General features: G+C 55.4%; 2 protein-coding genes across 2 annotated transcripts in view; both read left to right on the top strand.

Annotated features, from left to right (window-relative positions):
• The window catches only part of LOC117803402 (T-cell surface glycoprotein CD3 zeta chain-like), a 63,746-nt gene extending 49,177 nt beyond the window's left edge, over window positions 1-14,569 (top strand). The window contains exons 2-4 of the mRNA XM_034666680.1: window positions 12,663-12,766; window positions 13,664-13,720; window positions 14,235-14,569. Coding sequence (XP_034522571.1) covers window positions 12,663-12,766; window positions 13,664-13,720; window positions 14,235-14,423 — 350 coding nt within the window. The 3' untranslated portion in view covers window positions 14,424-14,569. The remainder of the gene's footprint in view (window positions 1-12,662; window positions 12,767-13,663; window positions 13,721-14,234) is intronic.
• A 1,511-nt stretch (window positions 14,570-16,080) lies between these two features.
• On the top strand, window positions 16,081-24,882 carry CD247 (CD247 molecule). The gene is made up of 8 exons (XM_034667643.1): window positions 16,081-16,254; window positions 17,245-17,430; window positions 18,328-18,384; window positions 18,899-18,979; window positions 20,362-20,397; window positions 21,403-21,459; window positions 22,406-22,447; window positions 23,663-24,882. Exons 1-8 carry the CDS (start codon window positions 16,081-16,083, stop codon window positions 23,726-23,728), a joined length of 699 nt encoding a protein of 232 aa, XP_034523534.1. The 3' UTR covers window positions 23,729-24,882.
• Window positions 24,883-27,470: the final 2,588 nt, after the last annotated feature.

The following is a 27,470-nucleotide window of genomic DNA, read 5'->3' as shown; positions in this document are numbered from 1 at the left end:
CCCCCCCGCCTCCCAGGGGAGACCCTCGGAGCGCTCTCTCCGATGCCTGGGAACCAGCCGTCCGACCCCAGCCCCCGCCGCCCCCGAGAGCTCTGGGCCCCGGGCGACTTCTGAGAGCAGAGGGCTGGGGCGGTGCGGTTCAGGGGAAAGGGACCGCAAGTGGGGGCGGGCGCCTGAGTGTGTGAGCAGTTTAGATGGGAGATCACGGGCGATAACCCGGGCCCGGGATGGCAGCTCAACAGGAAACCTCGAGGAGGAGCCGGCTGCGGGCAGGAGGGGCGGGACTGCTCCCCGAAACCGCACCGAGAGCCTGGGGGGACGCGCCGCCGGGGAGGCCGCGCAGGCTGCGTGCGGAGCAAGGGCCCCCGCGCCCCTTCCGTCGTCCCAGGTTTCTCTCTCCCTCCTGCGGAAGGCTGTCGTTTAGGGATTTGGGTGGTGACTCCCGGCTGGGGCACCAAATCGCAGGTGTCCCAGCAGCTGAGCGCGCCTGCGGGGGAAGAGGCCCGGCTCGGACCGCGGGTGGCGGGGCTGAGCAGCGAGTGCGCACGGCCGCCCCGGGAGAAGCCCCCGGACGGAGCCCGTCGTTCCTCGCCTTCCCCTTTCCCCGGGGAGCCCGACACCCACCGCAGGACAGGGAGCACCGCCGGCCAGGGTCAGGCTGGCCTCTTGAAAATCCCAGGGAGCTGTTTACTCTGTGCCATGAGGTATCTGTGTCTGATTTAGAATCAAAATAGCATTTCCTCCCCACCCCGACCTCTGAGAAGCCTGGGGGTGGGGGCTGCTCCCCAGGCAGCTCCTGCCGGTGCCTGCACCCGGCCTGGCACAGTGTCCTGCAGAGAGGCACAGGGCCCACAGAGGGCGGCAAGGTCCGTGGGGGCGGGGGGGGGGCTCATGAAGCCGCTGGCTGAAGGGGGCATCAGGCAAGCAGGTGTCTGCTCCGGGTGCTACAGGGGCCCTGAGGACCAGCCTTCAGTGGCCTGGGGCCTGCAAGACAGCTCCCAGGGGACTGGAGAGGCTGCAGGGACAGCCGCCTTGGCTCCCTTCCACCCCATGGCCTCCCTGCAGTTGCCCAAAGACCTGCTTGGCCTCTTGGGTCCCAGGATCCCCAAGGGCTCAGGTTCTGGCTGGGCAAGGCTGTGGCCAGAGCTGTTTTCATCCCACTTGACCTGCCAGACTGGGCTGGTGCTCCCTAGGTCATGGGGAAGGGAGGGACTTCCCCTGTCATTCCCGCAGCACCCCATAATAACAGCATCTGTAATGATCACGCTGTTGGCCAGCAGTAATGGTTTTCGTGTTCATATAGAAATGGAACCATACTCCCCCAACACCATTATGGTGACAATTTCTATATTATTGGAGACACTTCCAAACACCAGTAAGTCATCACCAGAAAAGCACTGAGCCACAACCTAGTCGAAGACGCTTTGCTGGATGGATGAGTCCCTCGGCCTCCGATTCGCGCCGTAACTAGAACTGTCCACACACGCTTGGTTTGGTCTAAGGGTTCACGTCATTCATGGAAAATACATAAACTTCTCCCGACCTCCCCCTTTCCTGCCTCCTCTTGAATGAAGGGTGGAGAACATTTTTTGTGGATGTAGCCATCCGGATATTGATATCAATATCAATATTGATATAGACATGCAGATACAAGCATTTTAATTGTGGTAAAGTGTACAAAGTTATAATTTCACCATCTTAATCATTTTTAAGTGTATAATTCAGTGGCATAAAGTTGTTGTGCAATCATTATTACCACTCTCTGTTTCCAGAACTTTTTCATCATCCCAAACAAAAACTCTAACCAGACAGATTTCTGTATTATTATACACACACAGCCTATATCTCTTTTCTTTTTCATACGTAAATATTATGCATACCATTCTAAAGCTTGCCTTTTTCACCTAATTATCTTGGAGATCTTTCCATAGCAGCACATACAGAACTATCTGGTGGGTTTTGGGATTTTTAAACTGCTACACATGACTATACCAACACTTACTAATTAGGTGCCTAGCTGGTAGATGTTTATGTTGTTTCCTTTTCTTCTTTCTTTGCTCCCTCAGATAATTATGTAATAAACATCTCTGTGTGTGTGTGTGTTTATGCACACGTACTATGAGGATTTATCTGTAGAATAAATTAGTCTCAGAGAAATGGCAAAATCATGCCTGTAGTTTTGACATGAGAGGGTTTGATAGAGTGGATTTCTTTTAAGTAGTGCTAATGTTCCAGAGCATAATGTGGGGTCTGTGTGCTGTGTGAGGGAGAACAAAGGCCTGGCAAGACCTGGCCTCTCATCCAGGCTCTGCTACATATGAGCCTCAGGACCTCCCTGACCTTCAGTATCTTTCTCTGCAAAGTAGGACAAATAAGATCTGCCTGGATCAACCAATTACGTTGGTGCAGTGCCCACCCTCGGTCATCATTTTAACCAAATTACCTCTGTGAAGGCCTCCCTCCAAATATCGTCACAGCCTGAGGCACTGAGGGTTAGGACTTCAACATATGAATTTGGGGGGGGGGACACAATTTGGGCCATCGCAAAGAGCCTGGTGGTGAGAATGCATTACTAAATGATGAACGGGCACAAGAATGAAGGGATTTGCATCCGTTCAGTAGAAATAAACCACTTTCTGTGTGCAAACTGTAGCTTGGTTTATGGGGCAAGGGCAGGAAGAGATAGAGATGTGAACGCAGGCAGACTGTGGACGGTCTTTACAGGGCAGTCGGCATCCTGGCGGCAGAGCCTGGATTTTAGGCCTGTTCTGGAAGCGTGCCTGGGCAAAGGTAACCACGAACCGAATTTATTCCAATCGGCTATTTTTTTCTTTTAAACTGTATTCACATTCTTGAAATTACAAAAATAATGTGTATTTGTTGTAAAAAGAGAAAACCCTGCAATTGCTCCGCATCTCATTCAGAGTAAAATCCACTGGCTGAGAAGGTTCTAACTAATACCCCCACCTTACCCTCTGACCTCATCTTCTAGCACTCTCCCTCTTTCATGCCACCCTGGCCACACCTATCTCCTTGCTGTTCAGAGACACCAGGCCTGGATCTGCCACAGGACCTTTGCACCCTCTTTTCCTCTGCCAGGGGGGCTCTTCCTTCACATAACCTCACAGCTGATGCCTTCTGACTCTCTGTGAATAATGAGGTCCCTCCCTCTGTCCTTTTGTGCTTTCGGTAGTGAGTAACCAGGAGCGAGGCTGAGGGTCTTTTTAAATGCTTTCAGCAGTTTGTTTTTCTGCCTCTAAGGATTGCCTGTTTATATCTTCTGCTGATTTTTCTCTTGGATTAGTTATCTTAGCTTTCATTTTTCAAAATTTTATTGATTGAATTCTAAACCTGTAGAAAGCTTTAGGAATGAAGCTGTTCATCACAGAGTTATTTATAATGGTGAAAAATTGGAAACAACTTTCAATGCAGAAATGGTAAATAACTGTGGAAGAATTGTTATGCAATCTTTAAAAAGGAAATTCTGCAAACCTATGAAATAGCAGGAAACGTGAAATATAAATATGTGAAATAACCTGAAAACATAATGTTAAATTATAAGATAATACCAACAGGAAAAAAGCAGGGTTTTTTCAGGGAAAAAAATTATGTAGAATAATCATAAATTTATAAATAACGAACACCTTGGAAGGCAATCTGCCAGCATGTGAAGACAGGCTGTGTTTGAATGTGGTATTATGGGTGATTTTCCTGCACTTTCATAATGAGTTGATTTACTTGAAAATAAAAAGCAAAGTGATTGTAGAAAAAAATTTAAAACTATTGCACGAATCATAACAAATGTAATGAAAGTAGTAATACAAGCAGGGAAATATTCTCCCAGAATCCTGTTACTTCTAAGAAATCCAACAACTTCCTTTTTTCCTCTTTGCCTTGGAAGCCTTGTCTATGGGATTATGCAATTTGTAGGTAGTTGTGACCGGCTATGTAGCTTCACAATGAAACATGAGTCTTTGAAATCCAACTTTGAGGGGGAGGGGGGTGGAGGAGGCTGTGCCAGGTTAAAGTGAGTAGCAAGAAATTATGTGGTACCGATATTTACATAAACTCATTCTGCAGGGTAGCGGGCCATCTGTCCCTATTCATCCTGTAGGCCTCTCAGCCTCCTGTCCCCTCCAAGACAGAAGGCCAAGTGCGGAGTCAGAAACACACCTGCTACTGTGGTGGGATCCCCAGAGAAGGAAGGACTCCATCCACAGCCTTGAAGGGAACCCCTCTCCCCAGCCCTGAGGACCGAGAAGTGGTCCGAGGTCAGTAAGTGGTCCAAATGTTGGCTAGGATTCTGGACCAGATGGTATCTGGGCTACAACTCCAGACAGGCCTGAGTTCAACCCTGGATCTAGACCTTTGGCTTGTTATGAGCCTCTCCGAGCCTCAGTTTCTCCCGCTGTAAAGTCACTGTCATTGTGAGGACTGAATGAGAAAACTCATGTCTGCTTCAGCTGGTGCTTACCATCGTTACCCCGTGTGTCTATCTTTCCTGCTGCAGTGAAAGTTTGTTGTTCCACGAAAGGGAGCAAACCCCCTTGCAGGGGAGGTCCAGGTGCCTCTGGTGCTGTGGCCAATGAGCTGGGCATCAGCCCCAGGACAGGCACCCCAAAACTCCTGCCGCTGCCTTCCTGAACACACACGACTTCCTGTTTTCTAAGCTCTCGCCTGTGATGTCATTGCCAGTCGTGTCGCAGCCTGGGCGTAGGGCTGGGCAGCAGCAGGGCCTGGGGCTCAAAGTTAGGGTTGCAAAGGGCGGTCGGGCGGCTTGGAATCCTGCCGGTCCTACCTGAACTGTGGTCTTTATGAGGACTATGGATGCCATTAGCGCCTATGTACTGAGAGCCTGCCCTGTGAGGTCTCTGTGAACCACAGTCACACAAATGGTTAAGGGCCAGAGCCAGGACTTGTGCTCAGGTTGTCTGCCTTCAAAGGGCTGGTTTCGCTGTGTTGCCGAAGTGTTTCCTAATAAGGGAGAGACAAGCTGGATACGGGGGAGATTTTAAAGGATACGGGGGAGATTTTAAAGACAAGCTGGATACGGGGGAGATCTTACAGGAGTGGGAGAATCTGTGTTCTTTGTGCTTCTAAAGGCAGAACTAGGACCAAAGCTGTTTTTTAACAGCTCTGAAAATTAGAGCTCTCTGCCAGTGATTGATGAGTAGTGAGCTCCCTGTCACCCAGCGTATTCAAGTGGAGGCTGAAGGTGTCAGGGAAGAAATGCCTACAGAAGGTGGGAGGCTCTCTGGAGAACCTGAATTCCGGAAGCATCAGGACAAAGTGGAAAGACAAGGGAATTCGCATCAGATGCACTTGGGAAAGATGAACTTTCCTGCTGACTGACCTTTCTGGGCTCCAATTTCCTTGTCTGAAAAACAGAATCGGTAGTAATTCTGCCCATGTCATGGAGAGTTGTTTTGAGGATTGAATCAGATAATGCAAGGGCCAAGGGTTCTCTACCCTGTACGCTGGGTGCAGATGGGAGTTACGCTCTTACCCTCATACACTCAAAAGGTGGGCATCTCCATGTTGAGCTGGGGAGCCCACCAGGTTCCGTCCCCAGCCTTGGCAAGAGTGAGAGGTGGGAAGCCCTGGTCCACTCCTGCTGCTTCTTGGACGTCCGAGGCCTCTGTGGTGGCAGAGAAGGCCACCTGAGACCACAGCTCAGCACCTGTCACCAGGCAGGGCACTTCGCCGGGCCCCGTTATCTCTGTGTAGCAGCCTAACTGCGCAGTGCAGTCAGTCTTATTAAAGCCCTTCAGCAGGTGGGGAACTGAAATTCAGAGAGGGTAAGAAAGCAGCCCCCAAACACAGCGCCAGTAGGAAGTGGACTCAGAACTTGAATCTTAGTCTTTCTGGCTCTGAGGCCTATGTTCTTTCCTCTTCTCACGTGGCCTAGTGAGGAGGGGAAATAGGCAAGTGAAACCAAATTGTATCACTTGTGCTTTCCAGGGCTTGCCGGGGAGAGGACTCCAGACACGAAAAGCTCATAAGCTGCTGGGACTACCTGTTAAAACCCAGCAAACAGGGCTGTGAGTTCCAAGCCAGGTGAAAACTCTGTGTCCTGAACCCACAGGTGAGGGGCCCCCCGAGGCAGAGAGGCAAGAAAAGTCCCCGGAGTCAGGAGGCCCAGGAACCCCACCCAGCTCTGCCACTAGACTGCCGCGGTCCTTGAGGAAGTTACTTTGCTCCTCTGGTCTCGGTTTATACCCGAGTTGAATTGGACCCAATAATGGAGCCTTGCCTACCTTCTGGACTCTTGCAGAATTGAGCTCAATCAGGCACAGGAAGTAATTTTAAAAGTACAGACTGGGGTTCAAATGCAAAGGATCCTTACCAGTTGGAAGTGAGGGAGCTCCACAGTCCCTCTGCTCCTAAAGGGGGTGTGCGGGAGGAGGAAGCTGGCTGGAGAGGAGACCAACAAGGGTGTGTGTTCACAGCTTCCTAATGGCCGGACCAGGTGGATTGAGACACGCTTTCCCTGCTCTCAGAAGCTCCTGGTCTGGCTGGGGGACAAACAATACAATTCAAACACACCTCATCCAAAGCAATTAGACTCTGTAGGGGCAAGTGCCTCCCCCAGGCTGCCCTCCTGGGGCCTCCCCGCCGCCGAATATTCCTGTTAATGGTCAGTGCCTGGAAACTTCCTGAACTCAGGGCTTTTGGAGAGACAAAAAGGTGTACAGAGAAGGCTAGGCTTACTCCCACTAATGAGACCCATCACGTTTTCAGAGGCAGTGAACGGTAGGTATAGAGACTCTGTGATTCATCTCCGGTTGCCATGGAGTCTCCTCTGGGCGTCTTACGTGGCCTGTTCCAGGTACCTGGCTACCTGGCAGGCAGGCTCCGGCTTCTTATGCTTCAAGTAAAAACCAGTTGGGACCATGGGGGTGGGGGCTTCAAAGCAGGAAGTTGCTCCCTGAGCTCCCACTGAAGCAGTGGGGGGTTGCATCAGGGGTGGGGTGGGGGCTGGAGCCAGGGCTCGGGGTACATTGTCCACTCACTGCACGTGGCCGCACCATCCTCAGCTCGCGGGTAGACGGTGCGTGTGCGGGGGCCGGGGCTACAGACAACCCCGGGTCGGGGGTGATTTCGTGGCACTGGGCGTGAACACTAGACCCGGCTCTCCTGAAGGCTGTTCATCCCTGAGCCGATGCCCCCCTCCCCCACCGCCCAGCACCAGGACCAATGTGGTGGATGGAAAGACAGGGCTGTCCCCATGCCTCAGCCCTCTGTGATGGCCAGCGCCCCGGCCACTGTGACCGGGGGCAGCATAGAGAAGGTTTTCCCTCCAGGTGAGATCAAGCAGGTTTCTGCCAAATGATAGGAAGACCCCTCTGAGGAGAAAGAGAACTCCTGTGGATGATGCCTGACACTGTCGCACATGTTGGCCACCCACCCCGGGTCCTCTCCATGTGTCCCAGGGTCTAGTCTGTGGGATGGGAGGCCAAGTCCAGCCGCATGCTGAGCTCCACGGAGAAGAGTTTCAAGGAGGAGGAGCCGCTGGAATTCTCTGCCGACCCCCTCACTTGCCAGGAGATGCGGTTTTCTTACGGGATGGGAGCCTGCTGGCCCATTTTATCAAAGCCTGCCTGGCAGCTGACAGTGTGCTGGCAGGGAGCCCAGGAAGGGACCAGAGTCCAGGTTCCCTGTTCAGCCAGGCCCTGGCCGTCCTGAGCTACAGCGTGTTTGTGATGGGGATTGCCACACGCAGGCCGGGCAGTGACCTCCTGGCTGCGGACAAGGTCAAGCTGCAGGCTAGGCCCCCCTTTTGTTCCCCAGTGTTCCAGTCTTGTATCCGGTGCTGGAAGTACGTGAGCGAGCAAGGCCGGCTCTTCCAAGGCTTTAGCTTGCAATCAGGGTTGTGTGTTGCCCGGAATAACAGGAACCCCCTAAAATACCGCTGTCCACCAGCAACCGGGCCACCTTGCGTGAGGCCTGATAGTCTGGGAGCCCCTGCCTGATGGCCCCAACCCTGGGACACCTAGATGTGCTCCAGCCCACCTGGACTTCAGTCTCCATATTTGCCATATGTCCGTCCAGGTGCAAGGCTCTGGCGCGGCGGGTCCCCTGTTAGACCTGGGTGAGGTGGGGTGGGGATGGAAATTGGGGCCGAATCCCCTTATTTTCTAGATTTGCTGAGTGTGCCTTGGGCGGAGGGCCAGAGAATGGCTCCTGGAAGTCCAGGTTGGGTGGAGAAAGGCTCACGGGGTCAGATCCTGCCCCAGCTCTCCTCGTGCAGCCCAGCTGGAAGCATTGCGCTCCTGCTTTGCAAATAGGGCTTGTCCCCTTCCCCCTGGCCACCGGCCTGTCTAGGCCTGTGCTGGGAGGCTATTGTTTGGTTGCCTTTGTTCTGCACAGCACAACTTCTCTGGTAGGAAGGCAGCATTTTCTAAATGGGAAATCACGTGACTGCTCAGAACGCACCCCCCTCATCGAATGCCCCTTGGTTTAATGGTGAGGGCAGGATCTGGTTAGCTGTGCGGCTGTGAACACCCAGAAGTTAGACACATCAGTGTCTCTCGTGATACCCAGTTTAAAAGTTCTTGATACAATTTGACCTTTTCTTCCTCAAAAAAAAAATGTGTTGGTGGTGATTTGGGGGCAGGGGGGAGACACAGTTATGGTGATAACAGCTGACCCGGAGCATTTATTACATGCGGGTCGGGTGCCCTGCAATAGATAATCTCACTACCGCCTCATTAGACACAGAGTAGCCTCGGGTCCATTTTACAGATGCGGGAACTGAGGCTGAAGGAAGTTGAGTAGCACACGGTTGGGAAATTCACAAAAATTACAGCGTATAAAGACTGCGGCCTTAACTTTGTTGTCCACCTCTGTCTGTGACATTTGTCTTTATTGTAGGGCATGTGTGTGCAAGGCTGCCCCCGTGTGATGCTGCCCCCGATCCTTAGCCCCGGCCCTGCCCCGGCCCTGCCCCGGCCCATCCACCCCAGACCTAGGCAGTGAGAAGTGAGACCCTCAGTCAGTGTCTGGGCCCTTGCCCAGCTCCTGGGTTCTCCTGGGTGCTGTGAATCTGGGGCAGAGGACGGGAACCATGAGAGAAAACAGTCACATAGGAAAGCAGCCACCATCCCGCACGTTTAATACCCACCTCCCTTCGGGACCACGTGTGATGGGGATATGAAAATGTGTCCAAGTGGCTCAGGGAAGGAGGCAAACAGGATGAGGGTGCAGAGAAGAAGCCGGAACCAGGGAGCGAGCGTCTCTGCCTCATGCCTTTGAGTGGGCATCCTGGAAAACTAGCTGCTGTTTGGGGGAAGCCCCTCAACCCCGCGTAAGGTGTCGCCTTAGCCCCCCGAGGGCAAGGACTCCAAAGACCTTACCCACCTGTTCGACATCATTGTTCTTCCGGAAGAAACTTACAAAAACATCTACCAATATATTTTTCTCATTTTATTTTCCCCACACCCTCAAGGTAGCTCTGATTACCAACCATTTTACAGATGAAGACACTGAGGGCCAGAGAGGTGAGGTGACTTGTCCAAGACCACATAGCTACTTAGTAGCAAGGGAAGGACTGGAATCTGCCTGACGCCCACTCCACCACTCCTTTTTCTGCATTCCCTGGCATTGAGCAGATGCCCAAGAAACAGTTAATCAGTTGCATAACTGAATGAGGCCCTGGGTCCCTTTGAGGCACTTTCTATCGCTGCCTTCCTCAGGCCCGTCGCTCCCAGCACAAGCACAGCTGACCTGGTGCCGGGAGGATCCCTGCCCTGGGAGATGTGTTGCGGTTCGTATCCTCTCCTTGGCCAAACCAGACACAGCATACTTGTCATGGGCCATAAAATCATGCTGCTCTTTAAAAAGAAAGAAAGAGGGGCACCTGGGTGGCACAGCGGTTAAGCGTCTGCCTTAGGCTCAGGGCGTGATCCCCGCGTTATGGGATCGAGCCCCACATCAGGCTCCTCTGCTATGAGCCTGCTTCTTCCTCTCCCACTCCCCCTGCTTGTGTTCCCTCTCTCGCTGGCTGTCTCTATCTCTGTCAATAAATAAATAAAAATCTTTAAAAAAATAAAAAAAATAAATAAATAAAAAGAAAGAAAGAGAACCTGTCCCTGTTACTTATCTCTGGGGGAGGCCACCAATTCCCCTCCCCCACTGCGCCGGTTCTGCACAACGCGAAGAAATATTTCTTCTCATTTGTTCTAAATTTACTGTCCAGTAATTTTTCTGTCCTCATTTTATGTGACAGGCAGCTGGGCGATTTTCTCCCAGCCCTTTTTCTGAATCTCAACCACCCCAATAAATCGCTGCTGACGCCTCCTCTCCAGCCCTAAAAGAAAAAATCACCCCAGTGCTGGTGGCCTTTGCTGGGAGATGGCTTACCTCCTAGAGGGCTTCAGACCCTTACCTGTGGTCAGTGGGGGGCTTGCGGCTCTGCCTCAGGGCCAGAGGGCTGGCCAGCTTTGGCCCCAGCATCTTCCCTTAAAACCACACGATATCTAATGAACGTCTCCCCTGCACCCCTGTGCTCTGCTGTTGAGGGTAAAGGAAGAGGCAAAAAATGCAGCCATTGGTCTCCAGCGCTTACAGCTGAGGGGGAGGGGACTCTCAGGACCTGAGGAGTTATGTGTGTGTGTGTGGGGGGGTGCTTTGTGGGGGGCAGAATCAGCCACTGAATGCCCCAGGAGCGAAGGTGGGGGGCTAGGACTCTCCTGCAGAGTGGAGGGGGCGTGCTAGCAGTGGCAGGCTGCACAGAGGAGCGAGCTCAAGTGGCTAGGAAAGTTCTGGGGAGCTCAAAGAGGCGCAGCGGGTAGGTAGGCGAGGCGGAGCGGGGAAGGCCTGGGGGAGCCGGGCCGGGGCTGGTGGGTCGGGCCGAAGCCCAGGTTGATGCGGAGCAGGAATTTGCTCCGCAGAGCAGGGGCTGTCGGAAGCTTACAAAGAGATCAGCCACCTGGGGCCTAAGGGCTCCTGAGTCAGGGTGGGAGTCCAAGGTTTAAGATTGGGCTTCGGGAAAGTTAGAGTCGGAACCCTGGGGTGGGGGAGGGGGCAGCCTGGAGTCACGTGCTCACGTAGTGTCGGGGAGACGCCCAAACGCTGCTACTGGAGAGGGGTGGGCAGAGGGGGGCCCAGGGCAGGAAAGCGAAGCGAGGGGAGACTCAGTGCCTGGCATGGCCCTGGGGCAGCCTCTGGCTGGCTGCATGGGTGCCTCTGGCTAAACCCCAAGTTCTCTGTGTTTCTGTGCGGTGCTGTTGGGAGGATCTGATGCGTTACTCCATTAAATCGGTGTCTGGCACGTCGTAAACGCTGAAGAAATGTTGGTTCTCACCTTGTTTAATGGAAGCAGCAACTGAAAGAGGGTGAATACCTTGCCCCAAGTCAAGCCCCTGGTAAGGTTAAGACAGGACTCAAGAGCGGGGCATCCATTCCCACAGCCCCGATGGGGGCTGCAGATGGCCACCAGGGGGCACTCTGGCCCTGGGAGAAGCACCCCGCGGGCCGACCTCGGAGCTCGCACGCAGGGATGGAGACAGGTGCCAGGGCTGCAGACTTAGCTGCTGCAGACGAACGTAGTAGGCAGTACAGTCTAAAACCCACGGCTTCTCACAGTGCTGTGAGCTTTCAAATCAAAATGCGTGTATTTAACCCTAGTATTTACTATACCTCTTTCCCAATCCCGTCCTACTAACATGCCAGTGTGAGCTACACGTGCATTGCTAGTTTGACAAGGGTCAATAAGGCCGTGAGGACTAGAAGTTCCCCTGCAGTTTGGAGTGGAACAGGCTAGAAGGAGTTCTGAGCTACATTTTGCAGGAGGCATCAGACTTTACCAGATGGCAGGCTTGCAGGGAAAGGGAGAGAATACACATCGGGAACAGTGCATGTAAATGCACAGAGGCAGAGTCTGGAAGAGTAAGGTGTGTCCCGGGGATTGTAAGTGTGTGGGGGAAGGGGAGGGGGACAGGGACAGATGAAGCTGAGGCCATGGAGCTGGGACCCGTGAGCAGGAAGACTGCCAGTTTCCGGCTGGGAGGGGGCTCCCCTATTGAACCCTTGTCTATTGCTCATGAGACCCCTTGGGGCCCCGGGGAGGGAAGCCCAGCCCCACGCCCCACCGGCCTAAGTGGGAGACCCTGTTCAGTGCCTGGCACCGAGGAGAATGGGAGTCAGGAAGAGAGAGTTAACCCAAAGTCCCACAGTCCTAATTAAAGATCTTATGCAAACATCAATCCTGTTCTCTCCCTTCGAGTAGGCCTTAGGGAGCCACACCCCCTAATTCAGGTGTGCCATTCATCCAGACACGGGCATTTCATTACAGAGAATTCCAGAATGCATGGTTCATATGGGAGTTCACACACACACAGCTGCGCTCCAGTGGGCCTGAGGCAGCAGTCCTGTGTCCACCGGACAGCTTCACCTTCCCACCTAGTTTCTGCTTCCTTCCGGTCTTCCCCGGATCTGTGGCCCCACCAAGTGTCATGTCTGGCTGTCCGAGGAGGCCAGGTTTTCCCCAGAGCTGGTCGAAGGGAATGAGAGGGAAGTTGTGGTCAGATGGGGTATGGGGAATGGATCCAGCCCCCCTCATCACGATTTCCTTGAGTAGTCAGTCACGGGGCCACCCCGGGATGGTGGGGACACGTTCTGTCGCCCTGGGCCTGACTGGTCAGTCTCATCTCTTGGCACAGGGGCGCAGAGTTTTGGCCTGCTGGACCCCAAACTGTGCTACCTGCTGGACGGCCTCCTCTTCATCTATGGCCTTGTCATCACGGCCCTGTTCCTGAGAGCAAAGGTGGGTACCATGGGCTTCGGGGAGAAGGCACGGGCTCCCCCACTTGGTTGATGTTCAGAAGGGCCTTAGTCTTGGAAAGTCTCAAGCATGGGTAGTGCCTGGAGCATGGTGTCCATCGCAAAGCAGGGATCAGCCAAGCGTGTGTCTCGGGTGGACTGGGGAAGGGCGTGGGGCGGCGTCGGAGGGAGCCCCGCAGAGAGGGAGGGAGGGTCTGACGCTGGGTGTCTTCTGAGGAGTCACACAGATGAGCAAACATCAAGGCATCCCGGAGCAGGGCTACTGCAGGCAGGAAAGGGGCTTAGGCTTCAGGGACCTAAGAGTGGGAGGTGGGGGACCTACGGTTTCTTCCCAGACTCTGTCGTCCGGTTGCTGATTGAGGCGGGACCAGCCTGCCTCTGGAAACCTCAGGTTCCCTATCACAACACGTGAGGGTGGGCCCAGAGCATGGGTGTTCAGCCGGGAGCCTTACAGAGTCTGGATTTCTTGGAAGGGCTGGGGCTCGGTCCTTGTTATCCCGTCAGTCCTTCCGCCTATATAGCTCTTTTGGATGGTAGACTTTGGCAAAAGATTCCATTTGTAAAACCGTCTTACTAATTTTCTTTTTACGAGTTTGAACAGAGCGGTCCTAGATGATCTCTCAGGTGTTTTCCTGTGCACCTGTAAGATCTCCCAGCAGGCAGAGAGAACAGCGCCAAGAGCAAGGCTGAGTGTGCCTCGGTCAGGTCTTCAAGGACACTAAGCTAGTGCGACGCAGTGACGCACGAGGTCACAGCAGGAGTTGGGACCTTGTGCACCCACCGTCCACCCCCTGGTGGGGGGTCGGCGCGGGGGGGGGCTGCACGGGCCCAGCGCACCGGCGGGGGAGCGGGGCTCTAACCTCGCCACCCTCTCTTCCAGTTCGGCAGGAGCGCGGCCGTCCCCGAGGACCAGCAGGGCCCCAACCAGCTGTACAACGTAAGTCTGCCCTCCCGCAGCCCGCCGAGGGGACGGCGGCACGGTCCCGGCGGCAGGTGTCGAACCTCCTAGGGCTTCGTTTTTCAGCGCGCGCACGGGGACAGTGACTGTTCCGGCCGCGCGGGGGCGCTGTGAGCGAGCCGCCCTTTCACAGTCCGATGCGAGGCGCACCCTGGCTAGTGAGCCCCTCCCGCCCGCAGCTGGCAGGGGCCCGGTTGCGGGTTCGGGGGTGGGGGGGGGGGAGATCAGTGGGTCTTCAAGGCAGCAGGGAAGAGATTTCACTCTGTGCAATGGGACTTGGGTCGAATCTATTTACACACACACACGAGTCATGGTAACACACATTCTCTGAGATGCTCTGTGACATGCTGGTACCCAGATGGCCCAGCTTTCACTCTAACCCCAGTCCCTGCTCCTTTCTTTGAAAGCCACCATGCAGAGAGGGGACTCCCAGTCCTGCTGCCCCAGCCCTCTTGAGGGTGTCTGTCCTGTCTCTGACGCTTTTCTGTTTTAGGAGCTCAATCTAAGAGGAAGAGAGGAGTATGAGGTTTTGGATAAGAGACGAGGCCTGGACCCTGAGATGGGAGGAAAACAGGTAGGGTATTCCTCTCCGCCTGTGTGTGTGAGTGCGCGTGTGCTCAGCAGGACAGTCAGGAGAGGGCTCCTCGGAGCCCGTGCACTCTACCAGCACACTCTGTCCTAACATGCAAGGGACCTGGGGCCTGGGGACAGTCGGAGCCCCATTGTTTCCATCCCCTTCTCTTCCTTCCCCCTGGGCTCCATTCTGCATCGCAGGGACCTCCCATACATGAATGTGGCACTCTTGCCCTCGAGACCAAGTTCCACCCAGTTCCCCTTAAACTGCTTGGCCACCCTGAGATGCACGGGGTGGGGGGGCGCTGTCTGCCCCCCAAAAGGACAGATCTAATGAAGAGGTCTATACAGGAAAGGCCCAAGACCATCAGACAAGGAATTCTGGGTCCCAGGTACCCCTTGGAGATGGCTCCTAGTGGCTCTGTTCTCTTGGCTGCAAACTCCACACCCTGTGGGGAGGGGAGGCTGGACGAGGCCAGGGCACGGTCCTCTTATGAACAGAGTTTCGGGGCACCTGCCTGAGTAGCTAGGGCAGTTACGCATCTGACTTTGGTTCAGGTCATGATCTCGGGGTCCCGGGGTGGAGCCCCTCATTGGGCTCCCCAGTCAGCCCAGAGAGTCTGCTTGTCCTGCTCCCCGCTCCCCTCCCCCACCCCATGCTCTCTCTCCCAAATAAATAAAACCTTTAAAAAAAAAAAAAAGGCAGGGTTCAGCCCAAAGGCCCAGGCTGCCCAGCTTTTAGGGTAGTGCTGCCTGACAGTGCCTGTGGCCCTTGGTGTTTCTGGTCACACCTGCCCCCCCAGCCCCCTCCACACTGTCTGAGCCCTGTGCTGGGCATGTTGTTGCAAGAGCTAACGGGCGGGGAGGAGACACCCGCAGTTTCCTTGGCCCCTGACCTCCAGCCTCAGCTCTCCTCTCCTCCTCTAACTTGGACTAGGAGGGGTGAAGAGAGGTGGGGACGGAGGGGTCACTAGGGGTTGCCTGGCAGTGGCTGGCCCTGCTCTAGGTGAAGGTACTTGGTACCTTTCCTTTTCAGCTCGAACTGCCACTCGTAAGCTGGTGACACGTGTGGCACTCTATCTGCAAGGGGACACAGACTGGCTATCAGCAGATACCCCCGAGGCCTGCCCTGGGCAGGGCTGGGCTGAGGAGGCCCTGCAGGGGGGCGAAGCCAGTGTGCCAGGGAGTGTGCAAGTGTGCATTAAGAAGCAGGGGCCACAGGAGAGCTGTGNTGCTCCGCAGAGCAGGGGCTGTCGGAAGCTTACAAAGAGATCAGCCACCTGGGGCCTAAGGGCTCCTGAGTCAGGGTGGGAGTCCAAGGTTTAAGATTGGGCTTCGGGAAAGTTAGAGTCGGAACCCTGGGGTGGGGGAGGGGGCAGCCTGGAGTCACGTGCTCACGTAGTGTCGGGGAGACGCCCAAACGCTGCTACTGGAGAGGGGTGGGCAGAGGGGGGCCCAGGGCAGGAAAGCGAAGCGAGGGGAGACTCAGTGCCTGGCATGGCCCTGGGGCAGCCTCTGGCTGGCTGCATGGGTGCCTCTGGCTAAACCCCAAGTTCTCTGTGTTTCTGTGCGGTGCTGTTGGGAGGATCTGATGCGTTACTCCATTAAATCGGTGTCTGGCACGTCGTAAACGCTGAAGAAATGTTGGTTCTCACCTTGTTTAATGGAAGCAGCAACTGAAAGAGGGTGAATACCTTGCCCCAAGTCAAGCCCCTGGTAAGGTTAAGACAGGACTCAAGAGCGGGGCATCCATTCCCACAGCCCCGATGGGGGCTGCAGATGGCCACCAGGGGGCACTCTGGCCCTGGGAGAAGCACCCCGCGGGCCGACCTCGGAGCTCGCACGCAGGGATGGAGACAGGTGCCAGGGCTGCAGACTTAGCTGCTGCAGACGAACGTAGTAGGCAGTACAGTCTAAAACCCACGGCTTCTCACAGTGCTGTGAGCTTTCAAATCAAAATGCGTGTATTTAACCCTAGTATTTACTATACCTCTTTCCCAATCCCGTCCTACTAACATGCCAGTGTGAGCTACACGTGCATTGCTAGTTTGACAAGGGTCAATAAGGCCGTGAGGACTAGAAGTTCCCCTGCAGTTTGGAGTGGAACAGGCTAGAAGGAGTTCTGAGCTACATTTTGCAGGAGGCATCAGACTTTACCAGATGGCAGGCTTGCAGGGAAAGGGAGAGAATACACATCGGGAACAGTGCATGTAAATGCACAGAGGCAGAGTCTGGAAGAGTAAGGTGTGTCCCGGGGATTGTAAGTGTGTGGGGGAAGGGGAGGGGGACAGGGACAGATGAAGCTGAGGCCATGGAGCTGGGACCCGTGAGCAGGAAGACTGCCAGTTTCCGGCTGGGAGGGGGCTCCCCTATTGAACCCTTGTCTATTGCTCATGAGACCCCTTGGGGCCCCGGGGAGGGAAGCCCAGCCCCACGCCCCACCGGCCTAAGTGGGAGACCCTGTTCAGTGCCTGGCACCGAGGAGAATGGGAGTCAGGAAGAGAGAGTTAACCCAAAGTCCCACAGTCCTAATTAAAGATCTTATGCAAACATCAATCCTGTTCTCTCCCTTCGAGTAGGCCTTAGGGAGCCACACCCCCTAATTCAGGTGTGCCATTCATCCAGACACGGGCATTTCATTACAGAGAATTCCAGAATGCATGGTTCATATGGGAGTTCACACACACACAGCTGCGCTCCAGTGGGCCTGAGGCAGCAGTCCTGTGTCCACCGGACAGCTTCACCTTCCCACCTAGTTTCTGCTTCCTTCCGGTCTTCCCCGGATCTGTGGCCCCACCAAGTGTCATGTCTGGCTGTCCGAGGAGGCCAGGTTTTCCCCAGAGCTGGTCGAAGGGAATGAGAGGGAAGTTGTGGTCAGATGGGGTATGGGGAATGGATCCAGCCCCCCTCATCACGATTTCCTTGAGTAGTCAGTCACGGGGCCACCCCGGGATGGTGGGGACACGTTCTGTCGCCCTGGGCCTGACTGGTCAGTCTCATCTCTTGGCACAGGGGCGCAGAGTTTTGGCCTGCTGGACCCCAAACTGTGCTACCTGCTGGACGGCCTCCTCTTCATCTATGGCCTTGTCATCACGGCCCTGTTCCTGAGAGCAAAGGTGGGTACCATGGGCTTCGGGGAGAAGGCACGGGCTCCCCCACTTGGTTGATGTTCAGAAGGGCCTTAGTCTTGGAAAGTCTCAAGCATGGGTAGTGCCTGGAGCATGGTGTCCATCGCAAAGCAGGGATCAGCCAAGCGTGTGTCTCGGGTGGACTGGGGAAGGGCGTGGGGCGGCGTCGGAGGGAGCCCCGCAGAGAGGGAGGGAGGGTCTGACGCTGGGTGTCTTCTGAGGAGTCACACAGATGAGCAAACATCAAGGCATCCCGGAGCAGGGCTACTGCAGGCAGGAAAGGGGCTTAGGCTTCAGGGACCTAAGAGTGGGAGGTGGGGGACCTACGGTTTCTTCCCAGACTCTGTCGTCCGGTTGCTGATTGAGGCGGGACCAGCCTGCCTCTGGAAACCTCAGGTTCCCTATCACAACACGTGAGGGTGGGCCCAGAGCATGGGTGTTCAGCCGGGAGCCTTACAGAGTCTGGATTTCTTGGAAGGGCTGGGGCTCGGTCCTTGTTATCCCGTCAGTCCTTCCGCCTATATAGCTCTTTTGGATGGTAGACTTTGGCAAAAGATTCCATTTGTAAAACCGTCTTACTAATTTTCTTTTTACGAGTTTGAACAGAGCGGTCCTAGATAATCTCTCAGGTGTTTTCCTGTGCACCTGTAAGATCTCCCAGCAGGCAGAGAGAACAGCGCCAAGAGCAAGGCTGAGTGTGCCTCGGTCAGGTCTTCAAGGACACTAAGCTAGTGCGACGCAGTGACGCACGAGGTCACAGCAGGAGTTGGGACCTTGTGCACCCACCGTCCACCCCCTGGTGGGGGGTCGGCGCGGGGGGGGGCTGCACGGGCCCAGCGCACCGGCGGGGGAGCGGGGCTCTAACCTCGCCACCCTCTCTTCCAGTTCGGCAGGAGCGCGGCCGTCCCCGAGGACCAGCAGGGCCCCAACCAGCTGTACAACGTAAGTCTGCCCTCCCGCAGCCCGCCGAGGGGACGGCGGCACGGTCCCGGCGGCAGGTGTCGAACCTCCTAGGGCTTCGTTTTTCAGCGCGCGCACGGGGACAGTGACTGTTCCGGCCGCGCGGGGGCGCTGTGAGCGAGCCGCCCTTTCACAGTCCGATGCGAGGCGCACCCTGGCTAGTGAGCCCCTCCCGCCCGCAGCTGGCAGGGGCCCGGTTGCGGGTTCGGGGGTGGGGGGGGGGGAGATCAGTGGGTCTTCAAGGCAGCAGGGAAGAGATTTCACTCTGTGCAATGGGACTTGGGTCGAATCTATTTACACACACACACGAGTCATGGTAACACACATTCTCTGAGATGCTCTGTGACATGCTGGTACCCAGATGGCCCAGCTTTCACTCTAACCCCAGTCCCTGCTCCTTTCTTTGAAAGCCACCATGCAGAGAGGGGACTCCCAGTCCTGCTGCCCCAGCCCTCTTGAGGGTGTCTGTCCTGTCTCTGACGCTTTTCTGTTTTAGGAGCTCAATCTAAGAGGAAGAGAGGAGTATGAGGTTTTGGATAAGAGACGAGGCCTGGACCCTGAGATGGGAGGAAAACAGGTAGGGTATTCCTCTCCGCCTGTGTGTGTGAGTGCGCGTGTGCTCAGCAGGACAGTCAGGAGAGGGCTCCTCGGAGCCCGTGCACTCTACCAGCACACTCTGTCCTAACATGCAAGGGACCTGGGGCCTGGGGACAGTCGGAGCCCCATTGTTTCCATCCCCTTCTCTTCCTTCCCCCTGGGCTCCATTCTGCATCGCAGGGACCTCCCATACATGAATGTGGCACTCTTGCCCTCGAGACCAAGTTCCACCCAGTTCCCCTTAAACTGCTTGGCCACCCTGAGATGCACGGGGTGGGGGGGGCGCTGTCTGCCCCCCAAAAGGACAGATCTAATGAAGAGGTCTATACAGGAAAGGCCCAAGACCATCAGACAAGGAATTCTGGGTCCCAGGTACCCCTTGGAGATGGCTCCTAGTGGCTCTGTTCTCTTGGCTGCAAACTCCACACCCTGTGGGGAGGGGAGGCTGGACGAGGCCAGGGCACGGTCCTCTTATGAACAGAGTTTCGGGGCACCTGCCTGAGTAGCTAGGGCAGTTACGCATCTGACTTTGGTTCAGGTCATGATCTCGGGGTCCCGGGGTGGAGCCCCTCATTGGGCTCCCCAGTCAGCCCAGAGAGTCTGCTTGTCCTGCTCCCCGCTCCCCTCCCCCACCCCATGCTCTCTCTCCCAAATAAATAAAACCTTTAAAAAAAAAAAAAAGGCAGGGTTCAGCCCAAAGGCCCAGGCTGCCCAGCTTTTAGGGTAGTGCTGCCTGACAGTGCCTGTGGCCCTTGGTGTTTCTGGTCACACCTGCCCCCCCAGCCCCCTCCACACTGTCTGAGCCCTGTGCTGGGCATGTTGTTGCAAGAGCTAACGGGCGGGGAGGAGACACCCGCAGTTTCCTTGGCCCCTGACCTCCAGCCTCAGCTCTCCTCTCCTCCTCTAACTTGGACTAGGAGGGGTGAAGAGAGGTGGGGACGGAGGGGTCACTAGGGGTTGCCTGGCAGTGGCTGGCCCTGCTCTAGGTGAAGGTACTTGGTACCTTTCCTTTTCAGCTCGAACTGCCACTCGTAAGCTGGTGACACGTGTGGCACTCTATCTGCAAGGGGACACAGACTGGCTATCAGCAGATACCCCCGAGGCCTGCCCTGGGCAGGGCTGGGCTGAGGAGGCCCTGCAGGGGGGCGAAGCCAGTGTGCCAGGGAGTGTGCAAGTGTGCATTAAGAAGCAGGGGCCACAGGAGAGCTGTGAGGGCCGCGGTGGTGGTGGGGGCAGGGCTGCAGGGGGGTGGGGAGACAGGTGGCCCAGGGTATGAGGAGGGGGGCGGCGGGGAGGGTGCTACTACTCTCCTGGCCCGGAGCCCTGTTTCTCCACCTCTAACCTGCACCTGGTCTTTCCCAGCAGAGGAAGAGGAATCCTCAGGAAGTCGTGTACAACGTGAGTACGGGAGGTGGTCCGTGGTCCCCAGAAAGCTGCAGGAGGGCTCTGGGTGGAGGCCTTGCTCCCTGCCCCGCGTCTGTGCCTCACCGGACCCTCACCTTCCTGCACCACGTCTCACCGGCTCGGCTCGGGGCCTGCAGGGGCTGGCTGTTCCTAGGAAGCTTACCTTCTCCCCCTCCGTCCCCAGTCCGCTGCGGGCGTTCCCTGTAGGTGGCGCTGGGGGACGGCAAAGTCAGGCAGGGCCAGCCCGTCGGAGGGGCTCCTGCTTCTAGAGGCTGGAGTCTTTTCCTGAGTGTCACCTCTTGTTGGAAGGTCAGCCTCACCCCCTGGGTGCGGATCTGATTGTGGTTTTCAGACTGTCGATTGGGGCCTGCCATGAAGGAGAGCCACCTCTTCCTTCCTGCGATTCAGGATTCAGGGACCCACGGCCCCTGACGCTAGCCGCATAAAAAGGCAACTTGCTCAATTAAATGGTTCTGGGGACTCCGGGTGAGCCCTTGCATTGCCCACATTCATGTGCTTCGGCTAGAATTCCACATTTTTTTTTTAAAGATTTTATTTATTTATTTGACAGAGATAGAGACAGCCAGCGAGAGAGGGAACACAAGCAGGGGGAGTGGGAGAGGAAGAAGCAGGCTCATAGCAGAGGAGCCTGATGTGGGGCTTGATCCCATAACGCCGGGATCACGCCCTGAGCCGAAGGCAGACGCTTAACCGCTGTGCTACCCAGGCGCCCCTAGAATTCCACATTTTATCTTCGACCCTAACTTGAGCTTCTCAGCTCAGTGCAAAGGGCTGGCGGCTCAGAGAAGGTTCCAAAGGGTTGAGGAGAAGGGTGAGGCTGGAGCTGGTTGTGGACAGAGATGCTTGTGTGAATAAGGACTGGAGCTTTGTGCGAGCTCCCTGCCAGCTAGGAAGTCGAGAGGCTTCCTCTTGTGGGGAAGCCCAGTGTTTAATGCATGAGTTAGTACAATCGGTGTCCCATGCCCTCTTCTTTTCCAGGCACTGCAGAAAGACAAGATGGCGGAGGCCTACAGTGAGATTGGGATAAAAGGCGAGGTGAGTGCTGATTCCCAAGGATTGGGTCAGGGTGGGAATGCTCCCAGGGAGTGCCTCATCACCTTCGAGATGTGCCTGCTATCGGCCTCTGTCCCGTCCATTCGCAGCCATTCCTTATATCACCGGCAGAAGCCCCTGTGGTAGCTGCCAGGGGCAAAGGGTAACCCAGTTCTTCCCCACTTGACAACACCTAAGACAGTGAGGAAAGGTGATGTTCTTTCAGGAGCCAAGTCTAGATTCTAAGACGCGCTAAGCTTTGTAAAAAGCAAATGGAATCTGTCACCATCAATAATTATCAAGTGCCTCATGTGTGCCATGCTGTGTTCAGTGCTTAGGACTCTGGGACTCGGGGCAAAATGAAGATGCAGGGCCCCCTGCTTCTAAAAGATTAGAATTTCTAAATGGTGAGAGCAGAGACTGCGTAGGTCACGTGTCCACAAAGCGGGCCTGGTCAGTGCCTTGCCGGGTAGGTGGTCTCACGTAATCCCCACAATAACCCAGTGAGAAATATGTGCCCTGCAAGGCACGGGAGGTGAAGTGATTTACCCCAGGTTGCTTAGCTCGTAAATAGGGGAGCCCAGATGTGAGTGGACTCTGTGGCCAGAGCTCACACCACGTGGTTGTCCTTCCCAGTGAGCACTGATGAGTAGCCAGGAACTCTGGGAGCGGCAGGCAACATGGCCATCTCCCATGATCTGGGATTCCAGGGCTCTGATGTCTCTGAGCACACGAGTGGGGCAGAGCCAATCTGGGCCCCCTCGAAGCCAGTTCTCACCTTACCTGCGGAGTCAGGTCTGACCAGTGGCCCGAGGGCCCTTTTCTCCCAGGGGCAGCAGTGCCGGCTAGGAGATGGTCACCTCCGACTCTCTGGGGGCCCCGAGACTTGGGGCCTTGAGCAGGAGGCCGCTGCTGACTGACTCTCTGCCCTTTTGTCTCCTTCCCCCAGAACCAGCGTCGGAGAGGGAAGGGGCACGATGGTCTTTACCAGGTAAGAGCTGATGCGGTGCCTCTGGCCTGTGCCGCGGGCCCTCCCTCCCTGCGTGCTGCCATCCAATCAGGGGCAAGGCTAGAGTCCCCATTTTGCTTGCTTGGTGGCACCCAGCTCTTGCCATCAGCTGGGCAGGGCAAAAACCCCAGGCCCCAATTCAGGTCCCAGTGCCGCCTGTGCCAGGAAAGCTCTGGGGCGTGGCTGCGATGCAGCCATCCAAGCACATGACTTGGCTCCAACCAGGAGACCATGGGAGCCCCCAGGCACTGGCCACAGATAAGCAGCAGCTGCCCAGAGGGCTGATGCAGGCAAAGGACAGGACACAAGCAATTTCCTGCCTCTCCCTCCGCTGCTCTGGGCCCTCGCCAGAAGACTTGCTCTGCCCCGTATCCTCAGACCCAATAAGATGGGGGCATGGGTGGGAAAATTGAAGGGGGAAAAAAATCTAGAGAAATAATAACTTTTAAAAAGGAAATGTTGTTATAGTCAGGTGCCTGGTTTATGCAAATCAGTGTGAAAAATGATGCAAACCAAGGCTACCCAGCCTACTTCTCTAAAATATAATCCCCAGCGGGTTCTCATTTGGCTACTTCTGGCTCCCCTGGGCTCTTCACAGCTTGCTTGACTGACTCCAACGTGCCAGGCTGCCCAGCTTGCCTGAGTTCAGAATGATGTCAAAAGGGCCCCCAGAATGTTCCTTTGCTCTGTCTTCTGGACCAGGGAGAGATGTTCCAGTGGGATTGGGACCAGCGTGCCTGCTCCTGGACAAAGACCATAACCGTAGTAGGGTGGCCTGGAAAGGAGGCTGGGGGAGGAGGGCTGAGGTCAGGGAGCCACCATTCCCGGTGACAAGCCCTGGCTTCCTGGAGGCCCAGGTATCAGGGACAGCAAACTCTGGAGCAAACCCTGATTGCAGCTCAGCGCTCAGGGATGGGGGTGCTCTGCTTCCTCTTGGATCCAACAGGAAGTTCTTCTAGGCCCACGCAGGGTAGGGCTCAGTACGTGGGAAGCTGGGAAGAAGGGGAGAATTCAGCTGGAAAGGAATTGCTCCAGGGCCATCCTGGGCAGGGAAGAGGGTGCATCTCTCCCGCAGCCCTCTGGGTCCAGGCCCCCACCTGCTGCTTGAGGGGTACACGCCACTTGTTGCCCTCTAGGTAGGCTAGTGCACTCCCCGAGCTCCTGACCCACTTTCCTTTCCCAATTTGCTTTCACTAGGGGCTCAGCACGGCCACCAAGGACACCTATGATGCTCTCCACATGCAGACCCTGCCTCCTCGCTAACCGCACCAGGCATGTCACCAACCACGGGCCAGACCCGCAGACATTGTTCAAGACACAGGATAAAGCATTTATAACCCAGTTCACTCCTATTTCTCCACCACCAAAGTATTCCCTCTTATGAATTGGATGCTTTGCATTGTAACATTTGGTCATATCCAACTCCAAACCATCCTCCCTGGACTCTGGAGGGGAGTGCACTCCGCCAGGCTTATGGCCCTGTTCTCGAAGAGTCCTTTGTGAGTGCCACACGTTCTCGGGGCTTCTGGGGGGTCTTGGGGTTCACTGGAGACTGTGGACAGGCCCCTCTCTTGGAGGCCCCGGGCTCTTACCTGGGAGACGGGTACACGCTCCTTCTCTCAGTAGTGTTCCGTCCCTGTTTTGTCGAGTCCCCAGAGGAACCCCAGATGTTAGCACATATCCCAATAGCCCTTATTGTTCCGTCAGTATTTGAGTGGCTTTGCTCCTGCTGTAAATTTGGCTTCTGTGGTCAACCTGCGTCATTTCCAGGTCACTTGTCATTGGTGCAAAGGGGCTGTTGTGTCCGCCGGTGAGAGGCCCGGGCGGAGGGGGAGAGGGGAGGAGAGCCGTGCGGGTCCGCGGGAGCCCGGGGCGGCTGAAGAAGGGGAGCAGGGGGCGCTGATGGAGGCTCAGCTAGAGCACGGGGAGGGGGACGGGGCAGGCCGGAAGGGGCGCTCCTTCAATCGGGCATACATTCCCCTTTATAGACCTTAGCATTTGTGGGCTGGGCACTCTGGGCACCGTCCTCACCGAGCTCACACTCGCACAGGGGACGCGAGGTGTGAACAGGCCGGCCTCACAGCGCGTAGGAAGGGCCATTGCAGAGTTCGCACGAAGCGTGGGGGCGAGGGAACGGGCAGGCCCACACTCTTGCCAGGCACTCGTTCACTTCGCACTCCGAGTGGTAGTCAGCCGTCCCCGCGGACCTGCAGACCACCGAGAGCGGTGGCGGGCGGGATCGCCACGGCTGACTTCCGGAATCGCCTCGGCTGACTTCCGGGACCGCCTAGGCGGACTTCCGGGAACTGTGCTGTGTAAGGTGTCGTGGGTGACCCTCTCTGTTCTGATAGGTTTTAATTTATACTGGTTTGCTAAAGCCTTACTTTCTCATCTGCATAATAAACGCTTTGGTGAAAGTGCCTTTTCTCTGAATTTCGGCAGTCCGGCAGGAAACGCCCCGTGTGGGGCGGCCCATCTGGTGCCGCTGCCCTGGGGCGAAACTGCTGACTCCCAGAGGGCACGATGGTTCCTTGGGACACGCAGGCGGGCACAGGTGCAGTCGGCTGGGCCAGGCCTGGGAGGCACCTGCGGGAAGGGGCTGGGGAAGCAGCCCGGAGTGCAGGGCTCCCAGCCCCGTGGCCAGCAGGGGGACATCGGGCACGTGGTGGAGGGCGGCCACGGAGCAGCCACTATCAGCAGAGAGGGTGTCTGGGAGTCGGGAGCGGCCGCCGACGCCACGGCACAAACCGCCAGTCTGTAGGGTTTGGGGAGGGCTGGAGGATGACAGAGGCCTCTTTAAGTCAGGTTCTCTCTCTATGTAGTGGCTGCAAAAGAGGTCCCAACTCATCAAGCTACCAATTAATATCGGGTAGACTTTGAGATCAAAAACCCAAGATCACGGCTGTTACAAGCCGCCGAGCATTTGGGATTACAGCAGGAGTGACTCGGATCTCTCCTAGGCCTACATGGTTAGTCAAAGTGCGTAAGCCTGCTACCTCAGACCTAGTCAAGGTCCGCTGAATTATATACAGGCTGCGTGACCCGTATGGCTGGCTTGAAAATAAGAATTTGACCTAATTCCATTAAGAATCTGACTCAAGAGGCAGGAAGGAAAGCTGGTGACGAGGTGTGGGTGCTGCAGCTGACCTGGGTGGGTGGGTGAGGACACTTACTGGACCCCATGCAAGACAGCCACGCCAGCTGGGTGAGAGCTGAGCCCGAGCTGGGGGAATGAAGGGGCCAAGGGGAGAGGTCCCTGGCACCGCCCGGCTCCTGCCCTTCCTCGGGTCTGGCAGTCCTCTCTCCACGGCACAACTGGATTCCTTCCGTCCCAGGAAGTTACTGATTGTGGAAGATGTGCCCTCAACTTATTTTAAGTAAACAAAAACAAAAACAAACTCTTAACATAAACATCCATTGCAAGATGCAGCCCTGTTTCCTAAGCGTTACAACATCAAGATATGTTTTCGGACCAAGGAAGTATGGCGTTTCACTTGCACTGAGGAACCAGAACATTCTGTGCGTGTACATAAATCAAAATGGAAGCTTCCAAAGTATTTTTCACAACTGTCATGACTTTGATGTCACTAAAGCCTATGTGGCTACTTCTGATTGATTTTTCTCCTTCCTGGACTAGGACTCAAGGCTCCTGGTTTATAAACGGAATAGTCACTGAAGCCCAGGTTGGGCAGGTGATCCATTCAAGCTAAGAGGACAGCTGCAAAGGGGACTAAGCCATATGGTTACGCTGTTCAATTGTAGATCTTGTTCTGTTCACGAGTAACTCCTGGTGCATTTTGGCTGCCTGGCGCTGGATATTTGTGTGAACCTATGACTGAGGTCTAACTATAGATGTATGTCCTGTAACTTCAAGCCCTAGTTTTTGGAGAAGAGAAGGCAACAGTAAGAGCAGACGTTATTCACATCATCTCGTAGGTGATTCAGCTTGCCAGATGCCAACCAGAAATGGGTTAGAACATCACCACATTTTTAAAAAGGGCTACAGGGTAATGATCTAATCAGTACTTTAGCCCCAATCTTTAGGATTGACAAATGGGTTTTGCTCTCTGAATCAGTCTTTCCCATGCTAGTGAGTGTGCCACTGTCTCTACCAAACAGGATTTCTATTAAAAACTCCGAACCGTTTTAAGGCAATAACCCCCAAACTTAACACGCAAGCTATAAATACAAGAAGGAGTGGACGGTAACAAACGAGGAGCTAGCTCTTTGAGGTAGGAGCAGGGGAGAGGAAGAGCTGGTATTGCCTTCCTACTCTGGGCCCTTTAGAGGATGGCCAGCACGTCTGAGACAACAGCTGTCTCAAGGAGCACACGGGGCAGGTTCAGTCCACACATACTACCAGTTAGACAGAAATGCTTCTGAAACTCTCCACCAAGCTGAAGTTTGCTCTCTGTGGGAAATTCACTTTAAGACTCAAATTTTCAAACAGCAGATTGCACTAAGACACTAAATGTGAACTAGTTTAAGCCGGAGTGGGGGAGCTACTAAGCTAAGCTGTGTGCCCTCCAACAGGAGAACCAGATGCCAAGTCCAGGACTAGCCCCTTTCAGAGAACCCCAGAGAGTAGGCAGCCAAAATGCGGTGGGGAAGGCTGGAGGGGGCACAAGAGTGTAAACAGTAAATGTGGAAAAGTCAAGTTCAATATCAGGTCTGCCGTCAAAGACACAAGTGAAATGGGAGCTCTGGAGAGTTCTCTTGCAGTACCAGTCAAGGGCCTGTGTGTTTGGTCACACAAAGCCTCTGTGTGTGTGTGTGTGTGTGTGTGTGTGTGTGTGTGTGAACGAGACTACTGCTAATGGAATCAGGGCCCCCCTAAACCCTGAGGGTCTGGGGAGGGAGAGGTGTGCTGGCCACAGCGCCCCCCAGGGGCACAGGAAGAAGCACACAGTAGGAGCCAGGGTGGGGGTGGGCTAGGAACCAAGGTGCTGCAAGTGCCTGGGACTCCTGGGAGCTCCTGGGGGAAAAGACAAACAGGAAGGCTTCC

Source organism: Ailuropoda melanoleuca, chromosome 8 (genome assembly GCF_002007445.2).
Source record: "Ailuropoda melanoleuca isolate Jingjing chromosome 8, ASM200744v2, whole genome shotgun sequence".
NCBI classification, from domain to species: domain Eukaryota; kingdom Metazoa; phylum Chordata; class Mammalia; order Carnivora; family Ursidae; genus Ailuropoda; species Ailuropoda melanoleuca.
This window is presented reverse-complemented; position numbering and strand designations above follow the sequence as displayed.

What these genes read in the sequence shown, in the direction of transcription:
- CD247 (XM_034667643.1), top strand. Translation starts at nt 16,081, where the DNA reads ATGGGGGCTGCAGATGGCCACCAGGGGGCACTCTGGCCCTGGGAGAAG. An exon ending in CCCTGTTCCTGAGAGCAAAG is followed by an intron (nt 17,431 to 18,327) that starts GTGGGTACCATG and finishes CCTCTCTTCCAG; the next exon opens with TTCGGCAGGAGCGCGGCCGT. An exon ending in CTCAGGAAGTCGTGTACAAC is followed by an intron (nt 20,398 to 21,402) that starts GTGAGTACGGGA and finishes CTTCTTTTCCAG; the next exon opens with GCACTGCAGAAAGACAAGAT.